This window comes from Lithobates pipiens, unplaced genomic scaffold (assembly GCF_037356315.1).
Source record: "Lithobates pipiens isolate NorthernLeopardFrog02 unplaced genomic scaffold, aLitPip1_a1.2 Scaffold_13, whole genome shotgun sequence".
Classification (NCBI taxonomy): domain Eukaryota; kingdom Metazoa; phylum Chordata; class Amphibia; order Anura; family Ranidae; genus Lithobates; species Lithobates pipiens.
In genome coordinates this window covers 7,301,143-7,319,493 of record NW_027507718.1, presented here as the reverse complement: position 1 = coordinate 7,319,493, position 18,351 = coordinate 7,301,143, and the positions used below count along the sequence as shown (strand labels likewise).

At 41.3% G+C, this 18,351-nt stretch overlaps 1 protein-coding gene across 4 annotated transcripts in view; it reads right to left on the bottom strand.

Annotated features, from left to right (window-relative positions):
• The window catches only part of PTCH1 (patched 1), a 132,670-nt gene that overhangs the window by 47,983 nt on the left and 66,336 nt on the right, over window positions 1–18,351 (bottom strand). For 2 of the 4 annotated variants that reach the window (XM_077474807.1, XM_077474806.1), the window contains exons 3-8: window positions 10,450–10,639; window positions 7,475–7,544; window positions 5,665–5,756; window positions 3,613–3,811; window positions 2,491–2,612; window positions 85–232 (exon numbers count right to left, since the gene is read on the bottom strand). In XM_077474807.1, coding sequence (XP_077330933.1) covers window positions 85–232; window positions 2,491–2,612; window positions 3,613–3,811; window positions 5,665–5,756; window positions 7,475–7,544; window positions 10,450–10,639 — 821 coding nt within the window. Of the gene's footprint in view, window positions 1–84; window positions 233–2,490; window positions 2,613–3,612; window positions 3,812–4,753; window positions 4,811–5,664; window positions 5,757–7,474; window positions 7,545–10,449; window positions 10,640–18,351 lie in introns of those variants that run through there. The other 2 variants (XM_077474809.1, XM_077474810.1) reach the window with 2 other exon arrangements.

Below are 18,351 nucleotides of genomic sequence, written 5' to 3'. Positions count from 1 at the left end.
AAAAAGAAAGAACGTAGAAGTTTCTAAAAGAAGATTTGGTTCTTGTTGTTGGGTTCCTCTGTCAACACTAAATCTCACTCTTACCTGAACATATGTCCGTTGCCAAGCTTCCAAAATGGCTGCCGCTTTGTCCTCATTCCAATTAATGTTGTGAATGTCCTCATGACCCTTGAAATGCTCATACATTTGCTTGGGAGTCATTAACTGAAACATAGTCTGCAATGCCTGGGCACTGTATAGTAGAACACAAAAAAAAGTTCACAAATGAGTCCAGGTTTACGTTAAAACACAGCCATGTTTTATTAGCAAATCCAATAAATCTTGTAGATGCTCAAACATTCCTCTTTCTAAATTAAGTACATTTTACAGAAATATAAAAATTATACACTGCGGGGCTGTAAGTCATTTTATCCCCCACCCCCCCCTCTGTAAAGGAAAAGTAAAAAGGTCAGTATCACACATCTTAGAAAACAAGTCTTCATTTTGCTCTGCCATGCCTAGAAACCTGCCTGCAATCACTAAATATTTGGCTTCACTGGAGAGCAGTACCAGACTAAACTCTTGACACTCTGCAGGAATCCGGGAAGTACACAAATGGTGATTATAGTTTAAACAGACGTGTGCAAGTCTCTCTTCCCTCTCGTTAACTATGCAATCACACCACATTCATGTAATTGTGTATTCATGAAAGCCAATTTAGATACATGTTTGTAACTGATTAGAGCAGCAAATGTTGCAAGTTTCTACCCCGTTAGGTCATACCATAAACAAAAAATACAACAACCCTGTTCATGTCATGCCTACTTTTTTTTAGGCCAAATTAATAACAAAATGCTTAACACACCTCTACCCTGTTCATGTGATGCCTACTTTTATGTTTTATGCCAAATTAATAACATAATGCTTAATATACCTCTACCCAGAGATACCAGCCTGGTGCACATGGCATATTAGTTGGTATGCAAAAAAAAATAAAAGAAAAAAGAAAAAAGGAAAAAGAATAATAAATAAGGAAAAAATAGAGAGAAAGGGAAAAAAAAAAAAAAAAAAAAGAAGGGAAGACGACGAGAAAGAAAAGTCACAACAAAAAGGTAGCAAGACTCCTACATAATCCAAGTGTCTTTAAATTATATGACAATGGCAATAAGACTCTTACATATCATAAGAATCATAAGAGTATCAAATATACTAAAGTACGCTGCGCTTTCAAAATAAAAAACCTAATAGTAAAATAAAAAAATGTGCTATATACCAACAGCAATAAAGTGATACTCGTGCTTAAATATACATACAATATCACAAATAAAGTGCCATCATGCAAGATAAGGAAAACTTCAATTTTTTATTTTGAAAGCGCAGCGTACTTTAGTATATTTGATGATCTTGGCATGAGTTATGAGACATGTGCAATGCTAGCAGCTGATTCAAAATAAGAGTAGTGATTGAGAATCTCTACTTGCGCTTATAGTTAGTGGTGGCCTCGCAGGACATGTCATTGTTTGTTGAATATCATAAGAGTATCCACTGCAATTTTCACAAGAAATCCCCCTTTCCACAGCACGAGCAAGACTTTCTTGAATATCAAAATGATCCATGTCCACCACATTTGAACCCAAGGTTTGACCAGAAGGTTGGTGCACAAAAAAGTGGCAACCAACCCAACCTAAAACTGGCCTTTGCATCAAGGTGCACATGGAAGAGCAATGCACATCACAAAACAAAAGATTTCCCAGCTCACTTACCAGCCAGCCTGCAAAACAACCAAATTGGCCCAAACAGTTTGCTTTAAAAACAAAGGGTGTTTGCACACATTTGCAAATATATGCTCCCTCCAGGCAAATCTGCCCTTAATCTATCCATTTTTACATGTGCTCCTACTATGGAGACTCATACTCATTGGAATTTAGGTTCAGGACTGCAGTACATACAGAGGTCCCTTGGCGTGGGCACTGCGGTTTACGCATACATTTGCAAATTGATGAAGACATTTTTTTTTTTTTTACAAATTATTATTGGATGTGTTTTAGAGCAGAAAGTAAAAATTGTTTTTATTTTTTTATTTTATTGTCGATGTTTTTTGTTTATAGTGCAAAAAATAAAATGCTGCAGAGATGATCGAATAAAGCTCTGTTTGAAGGAAAAAAAATAAATAAATAAGCACATACATTTTATTTTTGGTACAGTGTCGCATGACCAGGAAAGTTAAAGTAACGCAGTGCCGTATCGCAAAAAAAGGCCTGGTCAGGAAGGGGGGGGGGGGTAAATCTTCCAGAGGTGAAGTGGATATGCAGTTATAGAGAGAAAGCCTTGGGTAATCTGAACTATTGGAGTTTTTCTCTTTGCAAATACGGATTAGGTAATAATCATCTTATGTCTGTGGGCATCTTCTTATTCTTTGTATCACTGTTGCCTCTTGCACTACCTTATTAAATTAACCTGCTTTGCATTCTCAGTGGTGAAAGTGCAGAGCCTCAACGCATAGGTTCTTACCTGATAAGCTTTCTACTGGTATTCTTAACAGTGCCACCAATTATCAGTTCCTCTTGCCAGTGCATGTATTTTCTAGAAAGACCATAACATCCTCCGCTTAAGACAAGGGCAACATCAAGAGGCTGAAAAGAAATATTTCAGAGAGGTGTTAATTGTTGAAAAAGATCACTTAAAACCAAAAAATAAAAAAAAGTTTTGCTTGTTCAAACCCCAAAATTAAAGCACCCAAAAATTGAACTTTCCACTTTAAGGGAAGGTGACGCCCCTGACACGCCACATGCTCCCACTTCCTCCCGGCGCACCGTGCCTCTCCCCCCACCCTCGCGGCAATCATCTCGGGCACATCACAGGTCCCAGATGGTTGCCCCGGCCAGTCACAGCGTGCTGCACAGTGAGTGCCAGCGGCACAGAAAGGAGGGGGTGACGAGTGAGGCTCCGTTCCCCCGCATCGCTGGACCGTGGGACAGGCAAGTGCCCGATTATTAAAAGTCAGCAGCTGCAGAATTTGCAGGGGCTGACTTAAAATAAATAATAATTAAGCAGAACTCCGCTTTAACCATTATTGGTAAATCCACTGCAGCTGAAAGAAAGCTCTGGTTGTAAAGGCCCAAGGTTTTTTTGCCTTCATGCAGCACTCGATCTAGCGATGTCCACGAGAGCCTTGGCTCTCCATGGGCTCGCACTCCCGATTGGTTTTTGGCAGCAGTGAGGGCCATTGGCTCCCGCTGTCAATTACAGCCAGTGAGCCAATCAAGAAATGGAGGGGGCCGAGCCGTAGCTCCGTGTGTATATGGACACACTCCAGCCTTACTGCCCATACCTTATCTCTTTTATTCATCAGGATTTCAGATCTTTTCACTCATGACTCAGCAACACATATGGATGTTTCATAGGGAAGTTTGCAGATACGATCTGCCCAGGAATGCCACTCCTCCAGAATGACATCCACCCAGCAAAGCAATTTAAGATTCACACACGCACACACTTTTTGTTTTCACATAAGCTTTAAGTAGCCTTATTTTTTTCCACTGCATAAATTGCCTTGGATTTTGCTACTAACTATTCATAACTGAAGACGTTAAAAATGTGTATAACATAGTAGTAGCTGATGTTTGAACTCACTTTGGATGAATTTTTGTTGGGTGCTGTAGGCGGACAATCCGAATCGAATGGGTTGAGACAGGGGCGGTCCATATAGCCGTGACCAACTTCAGCCTTATTTAGCATTTCCTCCCAGATGTCTACTTGGAAATGAGCTCTCTTCACCTCCTCCAGCAAGGCCGTGGGGTCAAAGTTTGTCCATTGCAAAGCGGGTTTACCTCTAAAAGAGAAGTCAGAGTGAGCCAAAAATGACAACATAAAATCTGTTCTCTGGTCTGGCTGTTCAAAAAGAATGAAAAGAAAGAGGCAGAGTGGGAGGTAAAGAACACAACTAATGATGACAAGTTTATATCTGTGAGAAAAGTAATATAAAAACAGTACAGTCAGGCCAATACTTTTTTTTTTTTTTTTTTTTTTTTAAAACAAACTACGGAGCCTGATGACTTGGCAATCCCTCCTACAGCAGTGGCTATTGCTGCTCCAACAGAACTGGCACATTTTAAGCTTCAGTCAGGCATGTGACAAAGGCTTTTTGGCTGCCTCGTTTTGTCATCTATGCCAAACTGTATTTGCCCAACCAGGCTTAAGTCATTATTTCAAATCTTCCAGCTACAAAAGTGAAAGCGCTCCACGTTCTCCACCGGGACTGTACATTGTAGGCCAGGAGATGGCCATTGCAAATTGCTTATTTTCAGAGACAAGCAAACCGGGACATGAACAATTACTCAGACACGAACTCTTGCATAATTACCAAGAAATGCCTGCTCATGCCAAATGCACAAAACAATTAACTCTTTGTTGTATCAAGACTACGAAATATAAAAGTTGCTCAACTGTAAAATCCAAGATGGGAATGAAAAACGGCATTTGTTTGTTTCATTAAACAAAACGAAATAAAAAAAACTCTATTGTTCATGCCCCAAATGCTCGGTGTTCCCAAGCAGACTATACCACACTCTGAAGTGCGAGAGAAAAAAAACAAAAAAACAAAAAACAAAAAGGGCTCTACTTCCATACCTTACACATATTTGCCTAATCTGTACAATCTAATAATTTTTCTACCAAAATAAAACTTAAAGTGGTTGTAAATCCTTACATATACCCAGTGAAGTGGCTGGTCTCAGGCATAGGTATGAAACAAATCCCCCTACATAAGTTGTACCTGTTTATCTGCAGTCTTCTCTTCTCTACATCCATTCAAAGTCCAGAATTTCTGAAGCTTTTCTGAGAGTTCAGACAAAAAAGGTGGTGGAGAGCTTAAAATTACACTCTGCAGAGCCAAAGTGGTTGTAAAAGCATAAACATTTTTTTATCTTAATGCATTCCTTGCATTAAGATAAAAATGTTTACGTGTCAGCATGCCCCCTCACAGCCCTCCCCCCCCCCCCCCCATTTACTTACCCAAACCCTCATTTGATCCAGCACCATGCACGTCTGCAGGTCTTCTCTTCCCTCACTTCCAGGTCTCGCTGGCTTTGCTGGGGCATCAGTAGCCATTGGCTCCCAGTGCTCTCAATCAAAGCCAGTGACGAGAGTGGGGGTTGTAGTGGCAAGTTCCCGCTGTCTGTGTCAAATGGACGTAGCAGTGGGGCTTGGATGTGCCCCCATGGAAAGTAGCTTCTGGGGACTGGGCAGAGGAGAGGGGTCTAGGAGCACCAGCAGGAGACCCAAACAGAGTAGGTTTGCAGCTTCTCTGTGCAATTCCATCGCACAGAGCAGTAATTATAGATTTTTTGTTTACCTTTACAATCACTTAAGTGAGGAGAGCTCTGACAGCTCATTGGTGGGAAGGGAAACACTCCCTTCACACAGGAACAGAGCTGAGGCTGTCAAACAGCCAGAGATCCCTGCCCCTCACCATTTCTTTTTCTTGGTGTCAGGAAAACTTGTTAGAAGTGATTCATGCTCATCGAGGAATTAAGCGGCAGACAGCAATGACATTTAATGCTCCTAACTGAGACAAGTACACACTATAGTGGGATGATCTTTCTTCATATTTCATGTTGGAGGTTTACAACCACTTTAAGCGTTTTTGTTTTGTTTTTTTATTTAAAGAAAGGATTGCATGCTTACGGTAGATATGCTATTCCAGATTGAAGTTTTGCTCCTTCCCAAAAGCAGTCCAAAGGTGTGATGATTAAACAGGGGTATAGTGATTCTATAATCTGAAAAATGAAACAATCAACAATATGTTCTAGTAAGTATCCTAAATGATCAAAACATATTTATACCCACAAAGACACGCCAATTAAGTTAAAAAAAAAAAAAAAAATAATGAATTTATGGGGTCAAAAAGACCTCAGCGCTCATAAATACACTAACAGGAAAGAAAAAAAAAGAAAAAAAAAAAAAAAAGTTGCTTTAAGAGCTATGGACAGAAGTGACGTTTTGAAGTCACTTCCACCCTGCAATGGTATGGAGCCGGGTGGGGACCAACTTCCCCTTACTCAACTCCATACCAAAGAGAAGAAAGGATCCGTTCACCTCCGCCGCTGCCGGCTATGCCAATAAGCTGCGGAGGACACCAGAGGGCGGCGGAAGGGCCCCTCTCCCGCCACTGATAAAAGTGATCTTGCGGCAAATCCATTGCATAGACCACTTTTATCTGAAAGCCCACTGAAGAAGAGGATACCAGGCTTATGGCAGCTAGCTGCTACCATAACGATATCCCTTTTCAAAGTACCGATGTATAACAACGGTGGCCGGTCTGTAAGTGGTTAATCGCAAACACAAAAAAGAAAAAGTGGATGACACTAGTGTGAGCACTGACTTTGTTTACTTTTTACAAGGAGCCTAATGCAAGAGGAAAATGGAAATCTGTTCCTGTGTAGAGAGAAACAGGTTGGGCAACCCTGTAGTAAAGATCACTCAACGCTATGACGGTGTAAATTATTTGCTTTTATGAAGTAAAAGCAGCCACAGATTCATTAAAAGAGCTGCCACTATTTTGATCACTATTACGGATGAACAAACGGTGTTGACTGTTCATTCATAATAGTGAAAGATCATAAACATCCACCATGTTGGGACCAGTGCAGTGTATGACATAGTACGGCAATGTGGATTGCCCATTCAGTATACTGAAAGAACACTCTGCAGTGCAGCACTGGGTCATCCATCGGCTAGGCTGTGTATATTTATAACCCCAATTTCAAAAACGTTGGTGACGCTACATAAAGTCTCCACAAAAAACAGAATGCAATGATTTACAAATCCCATAAGCCCATATTTTACTCACAATAGAAGATCTATCAAATTATTTAAACTGAGAAAATTTACCATTTTAAGAAAAAAATAAGGTCATTTTGAAATTTATGGCAATTGATGGTCATTTTGAAATTGAACGGGTCTCAGAAAAGTTGGGACAGGGCCATGATAACCATGATGTAGCAACCCCTCTTCTATTAACAACACTCTGTTAAAGTCTGGGAACTGAGGAGACCAACTGGAGTTTTCAAAGAGGAATGTTTGTCCCATTCTTGTCCGATATAGGATTCTAACTGCTCCAACATTCCCAGGTCTTCTTTGTCATAATTTTCGTTTCAAGTTGTGCCAAATATTTTTAGTTGGTGAAAGGTCTAGACTGCAGGCAGGCCAGTTCAGAACCCAGACTCTTCTACTACGAAGCCATGCAAGATGCAGTATGCGGTTTAGGATTGTTCTGCTGAAATAGGCAAAGCCTTCCTTGAAAAACATGTTGTCTAGATGGGAGCATATGCTACTCTAAAACCTGTATCTTTCACCATTGATGGTACCTTCCCAGATGTCCAGACATTTTCAAGAATGGACAGCGTTAGGCTATTCTTCCACTTTAATGAAACAAAACCGTTCTATACGAAATTCTGCATACAAGTATAGGTTCAGTATAGCTGTATATATTTACCTGGCTCATATAGCCAGTTTCTGTGATAAGTTCTCCTGATTTAAAGCACAAATTTTCTAGTTTCCAAGGTCTGTAAAAGCAAAAGAAAAAAAAAAACGGAGAAGACAATTAAATTCTTATTTTTTTTAAAAACTTTTAATATGTTTATATGCTTAAGAGATGTAAAACAAAGCTTTTGCATATAAAAAAAAAAGGTAGTAAAATCTAGGCGCCAAAAACAAGCAAGATCAAGGCTGGCTGGATCATATTGAACATAATCAGTCACCAATTCCACTGTCCGTGCAATCAAATCAGTGCACTTTAAAATGAAAGCTGTAATCATTCCCTGTAAAATACCTTAGTTTCTACTCACATATTCCCATTGGATAAGTCAGTGGTCTCCCTTACAGAATTGCATCCCTAGTTACATAAATAATGTCATCTTTTCCTTCAGCTCATTTCTAGCTTTAAGTCCCATACACATGGGCCGATTTTGTCCAGAGACAATGACCGATACAACTAAAAAAATAAAATAGCCGACATTCAGCCTGTGTATATGTTGGTCAGTTTGGCCAGCTTCTGTTGGACGTGCATGCTGGAAAACCAGCAGCCGACCAACTCCCAATCAGCACTCTCAGCCAATGGCAGAAAGCGCTGATTGTAGTGTTCTGGCAGGGGTGCCGTTGTCCTGTCAGAACACAACAGCTCAGCAAGGGAGATCACTGAACTAACCTGCATGGTTAGTACAGTGGCGCTGACCGGAGCTGACGGTTTCTTCTGTGCAACCCGCTCTCTCCTCATTGACTGACTTTGATTGAAAGCAGCAGGAGCCAATCGCACCGCTGCTGTGTGTTAGCCAATCAGGAGGGAGAGTCCCAGATGGCCGAGGCACATGTGGACATCACTGGACAAAGTATTTGGGGGGGGGGGGGGGGGGCTACTGCACACAGAAGGCTTTTTATCTTCATGCTTAGAATGCATGAAGATAAACCTTCTGCCTTTTCAACCCCTTTAAAGTAAACCTAACACAACACAGCATTTTTAGACGAGCAAGTGCTGAAACATATATAAGCAGAGGTTACCGTTCATGAAAAATCACATGTCAGAATGAACAGTGGATTCGGAGATAGACAACTATCTTTAGGTGCGATTACAAACTTTTTCTGTAAAAGGACACTGACCTGCTCCTCTCACAAGCTTCCTTATTGCTCTGCTCATGTGATAAGCAGCCTCGCTGACCAATAAGACCATGACGTGGGAGGGGCGGGAAAATCAAATTTAAATTCAATTTGCTTACATCTCTTGACCTACTAATGTTTTTGACAACCACTGCTTACACATTTTCAACACATGCTCAAAATTAACTGCTCAGTCTTCTAATAAGTTAAAGGAAAAGTTCACCTTTACCGATATTTAGGGAGCAACATGGTCCTATGCACCCACCTCCCACCACCGGTGCTTCCCTCTTTGTAGCAGTGAGCAGGGGATCCCCTCCCGGAACCCGCTGTCATTTTTTTAAAATGGCACTGTTCACACAGCCTCAATCAATCATTTCACAGATCTGCCACTGCGCCAGACGTACTTGTAGTTTGAAAGGGCTGAGATCATTCAGTTTTCCTCTAGCTTTAACTGAAAGCCTGTTCAGGGATATGGGCAAAAAGCTAAAGGGAAAAATTACAGGAGCCTCACATTGCACCCGTGATCTGCTGATCGCGGTGCAATGCTCTACAGGCTCCAGTCAAAAAAAAAAAAAAAATTGATTTTACTTGCAAAAATCTGTGCATTTATTTAGAAATTAAATGGGGTCACACGCTGTTAAATATTTTAGTAGATTGTAAATTCCAACTATACGGTTCAACCACTGTTGATCATTCTAGATCTGCTCCAGCCATGATACGAACTTATGCTTTCGATCAGCTATTTATCTTTAGACATTGCATTCAGAAATATGATGTTCCGAGCTCCAACTGAAGCAGGAGTAATGAGACCATAAAGCTGGCAATAGATGGTTCAGCGGGGACCAGCCAAATTGTGAGAGAGGGCAGGTGATCTAATGACCAGCTGCTCCTGAATGGGCTTGCTGGAAAATTTTGCTTCAATTGGCTGCATCACTGATCATTGTATTATGATGGTGAAGGGGTCCCCGTTATCACAATAAAATGATACAGCGGGGAGGATTCCCCATCCACCTCCATTGTGTAGAGGGGGAATCCGCTCATTTTTTTCCAGATCAAAACAAAAAATAAAATAAAAATGAACCACCTCACAGCTCAGGTTGGAGCTTCTGTACTACCAATCCAATGTTAGAACAGCAATCTCTCCTGCTGTGTTATTGTGTTGGGGTTGTATGTGTCTCCCTGTTAGAACACTCTGTTAATCTATGCATTAAGATAAAAAGCCTTCTGTGTGCAGCAGCCCCCCTAACACTTACCTAAGGTACCTCTCTGTCCATTGATGTCCACAAGTGACTTAGCCATCCGAGATTCTCCCTTCCAATTGGCTGAGACACAGCAGCCGCATCATTGGTTGCTGCTGTCAAAGTCAGCTAGCCAATCAGGGGGGAGAGAGGGGTCTGGGCTCCGTATCTGAATGGACATCAGGAGCTGTGACTCGGCTCGGGTGCCCCCCTAGCAAGCTGCTTGCTGTGGGGCCACTGAACAGGAGGGAGGGGCCAGGAGCACAGAAGAGGGATCAGAGAAGAGGAGGATCCAGGCTGCTCTGTGCTAATTCACTAAAACAGGTAAGTATAACATGTTTGTTATTTTTATATGATTTAAAAAAATGGACTTAACAAATCTCTTTAAAATACCTGTATTAGAATTACTATTTTTTTAAAGAGAATAGCAAATCCAAAAGGACAAGCTTTCATTTAGAGGCTGAAAATGATGATATGTAAGCAAACAATGGATTCATTTTTGATCATTTTGTTAACACAAGCACACTTGAATAACAGGACATTATACTGTGTAAAGAATATCTGAAAAGTTGACATTTACTTGTTATACATGAAGACTTGCACCTTGGTGGCTTCAAGTGCTGAGTGAAGGTGTTGTTTGAGAGCTTCCATTGTTAAGACGTTAGCACCATTCTCTAGTGGAGTCTGGATCATGAGTTGTGGATTGAACATGGCTTCTTCTCCGATCTTCTGCCGCGTATAATTTAGCTCGCGGCTCACTCGTCCACCAACTGGCAAACAAATAGATTTTCAAGTTATTTTTGGTATCCATGAATGAAATCAGAACAAGTCATAAGTAGCTATATGACAGGACTAGTAAGTATATCTGCAGGTGCTATTAGACCACAAATCCCAGCATGCGCTGCAGGGAACAAATTATCAACATGGACAGCTTTAAGTTGCAACCCAGAAAATGATTGGAATAGATGCTGGTTTATGAACTATAGATAACATGCATAATTGCTGACTCCAGCATTTTGGTCTATGAAGAACTGGTAATTTATATTAGGTTCGAGTTACGTTCGTGCTCTTACTAGAATTATTCCCACATGGCCACCAATCAGATATAGGGGGTTATTTATCAAGACTGGAACGTGCAAAATCTGGTGCAGCTCTGCCTAGAAACCAATCAGCTTCCAGGTTTTATAGCCAAAGCTTAAGGCCCCTTTCACACTGGGGCGGTGGATGCATTGGCGGTAAAGCGCTGCTATTTTTTTATCTGCGCTTTACCATCAATTTCGAGGCGCTATTCGGCCGCTAGCAGGGCGCTTTTACCCCCTGCTAGCGGCTGAGAAAGGGTTAAAACCACCCGCAAATTGCGTTGTCGGCAGCATAGCCGCGCTGCCCATTGATTTCAATGGGCAGGAGTGGTGGAAGAGTGGTATACACATCGCTCCTTCAGCGCTCCAAGGATGTTGCTAGCAGGACTTTTTATAGTGTCCTGCCAGCGCACAGCTCTGGCTTTCACATTGGAGACACAGGAGCGGTTCTTTAAAGGCTGTATTTCAGGCGCTATTTTTAGCGCTGTAGTGCCTGCAAAGCGCCCCAGTGTGAAAGGGGTTCAATTGAACAAGCTAAGTTAGCTACCATGCACAGCTGAACCAGATTGTTATGCTTACTGCTGAATGAGAAGTAGTGTACTGTAGTAAGGTCACAATCCAATATGCAAGGTCCAAAAGGGGACTTCATACCCCGTTTCGCCAAAAACAAGACCTAGCGTGATTGTCGGTGATGGCTGCAATATAAGCCCTACAAGGACTTTAACTAGGCCTTATTTGGGGGTTAGGGCTTAAATTGCAGCCATTACCGATAAAATATCTTATATAGGTCTTATTTTTGGGGAAACAGGGTATGTGTAGAGATCACTCATGGCAACCAGTAAGATTGTAAACATTTGCTAGATCATAAAAAGAAAAAATAATAATAATATTACATAAAAAAAAAACAAAGTGCAAAATACACAATTCTGATCTAAAAAAAAAAAAAAAAAAAAAAAAAATGGTAAAAAAAAAAAAAAAAAAAAAATGGTAAAAATGTAAGGTTTAGTGATGCAAGTTTCCTAATGAAATGTACTGGAGATATTGGTAAGAATCACCATACTATACAACCATAATAACTGTAAAAGAAATGGCTTTAATAACGCTTGAAGCTTAATTCTACCCTCTCCCCGGCCTAAGACTTCCATATGGAGAAACTAAATCACCTTAAGCAGGCTTTCCTTGTAGAGCAGACTGAACATTTTTGTACAATTTCTTGCACTTGTATAAACAGTCAGCTCCTATAGCACATTTCACAATCAATGGCTTTTATGTATATACATCCGCACTCAAAAAAAAAAAAAAAATTGGCAGAAAGAGAGCAATTTTCCCTTACACTAACATTACAAAAGCTGGGCTTGGCAACAGAAAGCTGAAGTAACTGAGCCTCTCTCTTTCATAGAAAACTTTTTTTTTTGTGTATCTGAAATGCTGATATCTTTTAGATATTTTGGTTGCCTTTGTTCAAAAATTAAACCAGTTCACTAAAGGCAGCCAATAATAATAATAATAAATAAAATTTATAAAATAAATAATTAAAAAAAAAAAAAAAAAAAAACACACACACAACACACACACACTTGATTCCCCGTCCACACCTTCAATGTGAATGGGGAATCCTCCCACTGAGCCTTTGTATTCTGAAAGCGGGAAGACTTCCCCCACCGTCAGAAAACGCTGATCAGCACTGCTGGCGCTCATAAGCATTTGCAGAATAAGAATATGATGTAGTGTCAATTTTAAGTCCACTGCAGTGACCGCATAAAGCCCCAGTATACTGACTGGATCTAATTAGATCCATACTGTATCTCTAAAAACATTTATAGCAATGGTGTAAATAGCCCTCATCATGGGTTGTATTTGCCCCAAACCCAGGAGGGTCATTTTAAAGCCATTTAACAACCCACAATCAATTGAGTCCAAAGCTGGACATATTTCAAGACTTTCTCTTGCTCAGGGGCCATTTCTTGGACCTTTTTGAAGAACAAAGCACAACAAAGTGATATCAAGACTGCACACCCACCCAAAGGCAATGTAGAAAATTACCTACATTACATTGCTTACATTCCAAAGTCATATAATCACAAGTGGCCTGTGTAAAACCACATGGTATGTGCGCAGAGCAACCAAGTGTAGTACACAACATGGAAATGCAATTATTTTAGTAAATATAAAACTGCTAAATACATTTTCTCATCAGCCATATATAGCAGTCTTGTGATTTCTAATAGTGCTTGGTTAAAACTTGTAGGAGGCATTTTCATACTGCTCTGGGTGACGTATCAAGATGCAGGACCCCTGGCCTTCTGTCTGGACAGCACTGATTGGCCCTCTGTCAATCACATGCACTCTCCCAAGGAAAAAAATAAAAATAAAAAAACAGCCACCACACACCAAACTGAGCATGTGCAGCCTGACTCCAGTAACGGTTATCCAGACACGTTTTGGAAACGGTGCAACAAGGGTAGGATCTGTGCATACATGATCAAACAGCCTTTTAACACAATGCTGAGGATTAAAAAGGGAAAAAAAACAAACATGTTATACTTACCTGCTCTGTGCAGTTGGTTTTGCACAGAGCAGCCAGATCCTCCTCTTCTCAGGTCCCGCTTTGCTGCTTCTGGCCCCTCCCTCCTATTGAGTGCCCCCACAATCAGCATCTTCCCACAGGAGCCAATGGAGCCACTGCTGTGTCTGAGCCAATCAGGAGTGTCCCGGATGGCTTAGACATTCATGGACATCACTGGAGAGAGATGGGGCTCAGGTAAATTATTAGGGGTGCTTTGGGTTGGCTGCTACACAGGTTTTTTTAATCTCCTCTTGATGCAGAAATAAAAATACTTCTGCCCTTACAACTCCTTCAACCCCTTAGCCACAGCGTATAACAGGCATGCTTTACTGCATATACAGACTGATTTTACCATTGTGGGTTTAGTAAAACTTTGAAGGAGCCTGGAGCTCATTTTTAAGCTACTACACTTAGAAACGGTAATGCTCTATGGTATAATAAAGCAAACTTACTGCCAAACAGGGTAAAGTGCAGGGAAGATATTATAGTAGCTTTACCAATCTCTGTGTATGCCCCTAAATTGTGCTGCAAATATTACGGTAGGTCACATGCACTAACACACACACACACACACACACACACACACACACTAATAAAACCCAAGGTTCAGGGCTAACCACATACGCCATTTTGCCATTGGTATTCACTGCACAGACCACCCTCAAAAGGAAGCCTGTACTGAGAAGCTGCCCGTTGCAGACCCTATTCTAGGAATACTGGTTGCCTGCCTGTCTCTGCCTTCAATACTTTGAGTCAGTGACTATGCAAAATTAGAATTTGGGGTCATGTCAGAACTACCAATCAGCTTACATGTTCCAGGTCCATGCTTCAGAAAGTATTAAAGCCACTGAAAAAGCCAAGAAATTAGCATTTTAAAAAAGGGAGGACAGCAATGTCAGCCACTAAACTTCTCTCAGAACAAGTTTTTTTTTTCAATTCTGTCCTTTATTAAAAATACACACAAAAAAAAAAAAAAAAAAAAAAAAACACAACGCAATAAAAAAAGCACAACGATAAAACTGCTGAAAAATAGCACATTCAAGCTAATCAACTAAATCAGCAGTGGCAAGGTCTACCAGGCAGATTTCTAACAATTTTAGTCAGTGGCTACACAGCGGTGGGAGAGCCAAAAAGTAACGTTTGCCAGACAGCTATGTGGCAAGTAGAGAGACTTTCCCTGTTTATTGTGAAAATTATTCTCTCCTCAATGCCAACAGCTCCAGATGTGCTTGATTTATTGAGCATGCACACAGCATGAATTTGTTGTGTTCAAATCCATAGTGCATACCGTTTTTATAGATCTGAACACAGCAGTATTGCATGCTATGGACCCATTCACACAGCTGTGGACACAAGAAAAATGTGTGTCCACAGTCCAATATAGACCGTATTTTACACAGTTTTTGCAAAAGGTTTACATGGGTAAAACATGGCCATGTGTGCCAATGCCACTTGTAGTGAATTCAGGGTCAGTGAGATGTAAACACAAGCGACGTGCATTCAGTAGAGGTGGCACTGAATCACCTCAGCCTTCAGTCACTGTGAAAGCACCACTGCCGTCTACACATTGCCCAGGTTTATATCCACCCCTGACCCTGAATAAGTCAGTCATTCACTACGCAGCACCAGTGGCACGGAACAACCTTCGCTTTTAGTCATTTTGAGTGACTAAACGGTTGAGTCCTCTCTCTGCACCATCGCCTAGTAAATGACTCATTGAAGGCAAGGGATGGTTGAGACATAAAACATTGATAATGTGTTGGTAGCGGCAATGGCTCAGAATGACCCCCGTCTTCAGTCATTCTGAATGAATGACTGCACATTACAGTTCTCCAGTCATAAGCGGGATACACGTACAATTTTTGCTGTTCAAATTCAGATTTAACTTCCACTATGTAGTACAAGGGCCTGCCTTACTGCATACAAATTTGAAAGTGTTCAGGTTTGATCTCATTATACGGTTGGGCAAATCTAAAAGGAAAGTTGTGCAAGCAAATTGTATAGTGTGTAGCCAGCTATAAGAACATAAGCATGTATGTGCATATCAGTCAACTCAATTCTAGACTGTAAGGTCCCTGTGGAGGCCAACCTGGTGCCTGCAGAGTTCCAAGAACTGGACCTCTGTTCCAAATAAAAAAATGACCGATTCTCCAATCCACATATATTTGATGTGGATGGGGTAATCCTCCCCGCTGAGCTTTTGTATTCTGACAGCAGGAAGACTTTCCTGCTATCAGAATACACTGATCAGCCCCACCAACTATGGCCGGCAGCGCTGACCAAGCAGGAAAAATATGACCGTACTGAAGTGGATCGGTAGATCAACCTCTGGACAACCAGCCTGCCTATACATGGATTGGAATTCAGCCAGATTTCAATCCATGTATGGCCGGTTTTAAAAAATGACCCGTGAAAAAAAAAAATAAGATAAAAAAAGGCAATTAATGCTTACCTATTTTCAGCATGGTGAGGCCTGGTCATGTGACCCTCAGTGGTTGCTGCAGGGGAAAACAGTTTTTGGAGCAGTGACATCACCCATAGGCTCCCATGTTGACGCTCCCTCCTCTCCCCTGCAGCTGTCATCGGCGGACACGGGGAAGCCAAATCAAGTCACAGAACTGAACATAGGCAAGTATGTATACCATTTTTTATTTTTTTACATCTCCCAATTTTAAATTAACTGAAACGTGCTGTATTACTGGGTAGCGCCCTTCTACATTTCTAGGCCCCTGTGCGGAGGGCCTCATTTTATTTTAGTCTGAAGCAAGTGCATCAAAAGAGAAAGCCGGCAAGGAGGGGGCAAGACTAGTTTAGAAGTTATTTCACTTTAAAGCAATCTTATATGAAACTGCGATTTGGAGTAGGTGGCCAGAGTGCTGAAAGAACATGAATGCAGACCACCCAGGCCAGAGGAAATGAAAATACGAGGGATGAAAATACAGTAAAAACACAAGTCTCTCCATTCTTCTTCAGGATTCCTCTCCAGATGCTTGTTATGCCATCTGTTGTTACCTAAAAGGATTCCTATTGAAAATCCTTGCAGTGAAGCAGAACTGCTCTCACTGTCAGAGACAATCAGGTCAGGTCAGCACTCCCCCAGCATGAAACTGCTGCCTGTCATAGCCCTCCCCAGCTCCATATTTCTTACATGCCCACCAGTTCCAAAACACAACGTTGGACCTGTCATGCCGCCCATTTTTCACCAGATACTTAAAAGGCTCATTCACAAATCTCAACGCAGTTCGCAAACAAGGAGCTTGATGGCAACTACACTGCAAGCCAACATATGCAGATTTATTATGCCATCATGGTGCATTTTTTCCCTACCAAGCTTTTACCTTTGATCAACTATTGAAAAAAATTAATTCATCTGGGGATCAATACTGCAGTTTATCTACAAAATGGACAAGTTAACGAAAGCGCATAGCTGGCAACAGGTGCCTGGAAATAGCCATGCAATTACATGCCAATAAAGTATTAAAAAAAATAAAAATGAAGCACAAAAAAAATACAAATAAAATTCTAACTCCTTTCACTGTGGATATCGCATAACGTTAACCCCATTGCCGTTGTCTTCACTTTTGTAGGGCTGACATCACTTCATGGCTCTGAGAGCTTCTCATTATGCAGCTTGATCTCCTTTCATTGGCTTCCCACTTGAGGCCGCATGGGGCAAAACACAAAAGAAGCCCCCAGCTTCACACAGGCTCCCCCCAGCATCATACTGCACCGATTTATACCCAGCCCTGTCCCTTCTATGCATCTGTGCAGAGAAACACACAGCACTGGGGGCCACTTTCATGATTTTTGTTGCGATCAGGATTAGCTGGATTAGGGCTTGATTCATAAGGACCCCCTGCGGCCGCGAGGAAGTTTCATCACAAGGTCAGTGTGGTGTGAACTATATTCTGTCAACACCACCACTACTGGAAAGAAAAAAAAAAAAAAAAAAGGGACGGATTGGACATGAATATACAGTTTCTACTAACAAAGAAAAAGTGACTTGTCTATCTTTCAATGTGCCCTCCATTACGGAAAGGTTTGCCTTTATGTAAAAACACGCATGTACACAAACGCTGCGGTTTAGGAGCCTGGGGAGCAGCTCCAGCAAGTTACACGTGAAAACCACAAAGTGACTTTTTTGGCTCAGCTTCCAAATTCAGTCAGACAGCCACAAAATCACATCCCTGACAAGCCATCGCATTAATTCCATCACATCTGACTGGCTGCATCGTACTCCGGGAACCAGTCCACATAAACATGCTCACTGACAAACATGGGCCTTCATAATAAGGCCTAATGCACACAGGCATCAAAAATGCGTGCATCCAGATGCGTTTAGAGCTTGTTTCCAAACAATTCTGATAACATTTAATTCTATTCTATGGCTGAATGCACATTGGATGTTAAGGAATATCTAAGTGCATTCAGGCTAGCCGAGTACACATAAATGAGTGCGTTCAAGCGCTGTTTAAGGTTGGATCACACTGCCGGTTGTGGGGGTTTTTTTGGGGGGTTTTTTTCCCACAAAAGGACAGTAGTGCCTTGAGCTTCTAAAAAGTACAGAGATTTTTTTTTATTTTTTTTTTTAACCTCATTAAAAAAAAAAAAAATAAATAAAAAAACGTACAGCAAGACACGTCATGGAAAGACAAAACTGCAGGTGAGCAAGTGGAAAATGCAGACGTGTTGCGGTTTCTGTACTGCACCGTAGCTCACCCAAAAGGTTGCCAGTGTGAACAGGGCACATAGTAAAAATGGTTTTCTGTGTGTCCTTGCAGAGACCTTGGGTTTTTTAGTGCCCAAGGGCCAATCCACATGTGCAGCTTTACGGCCG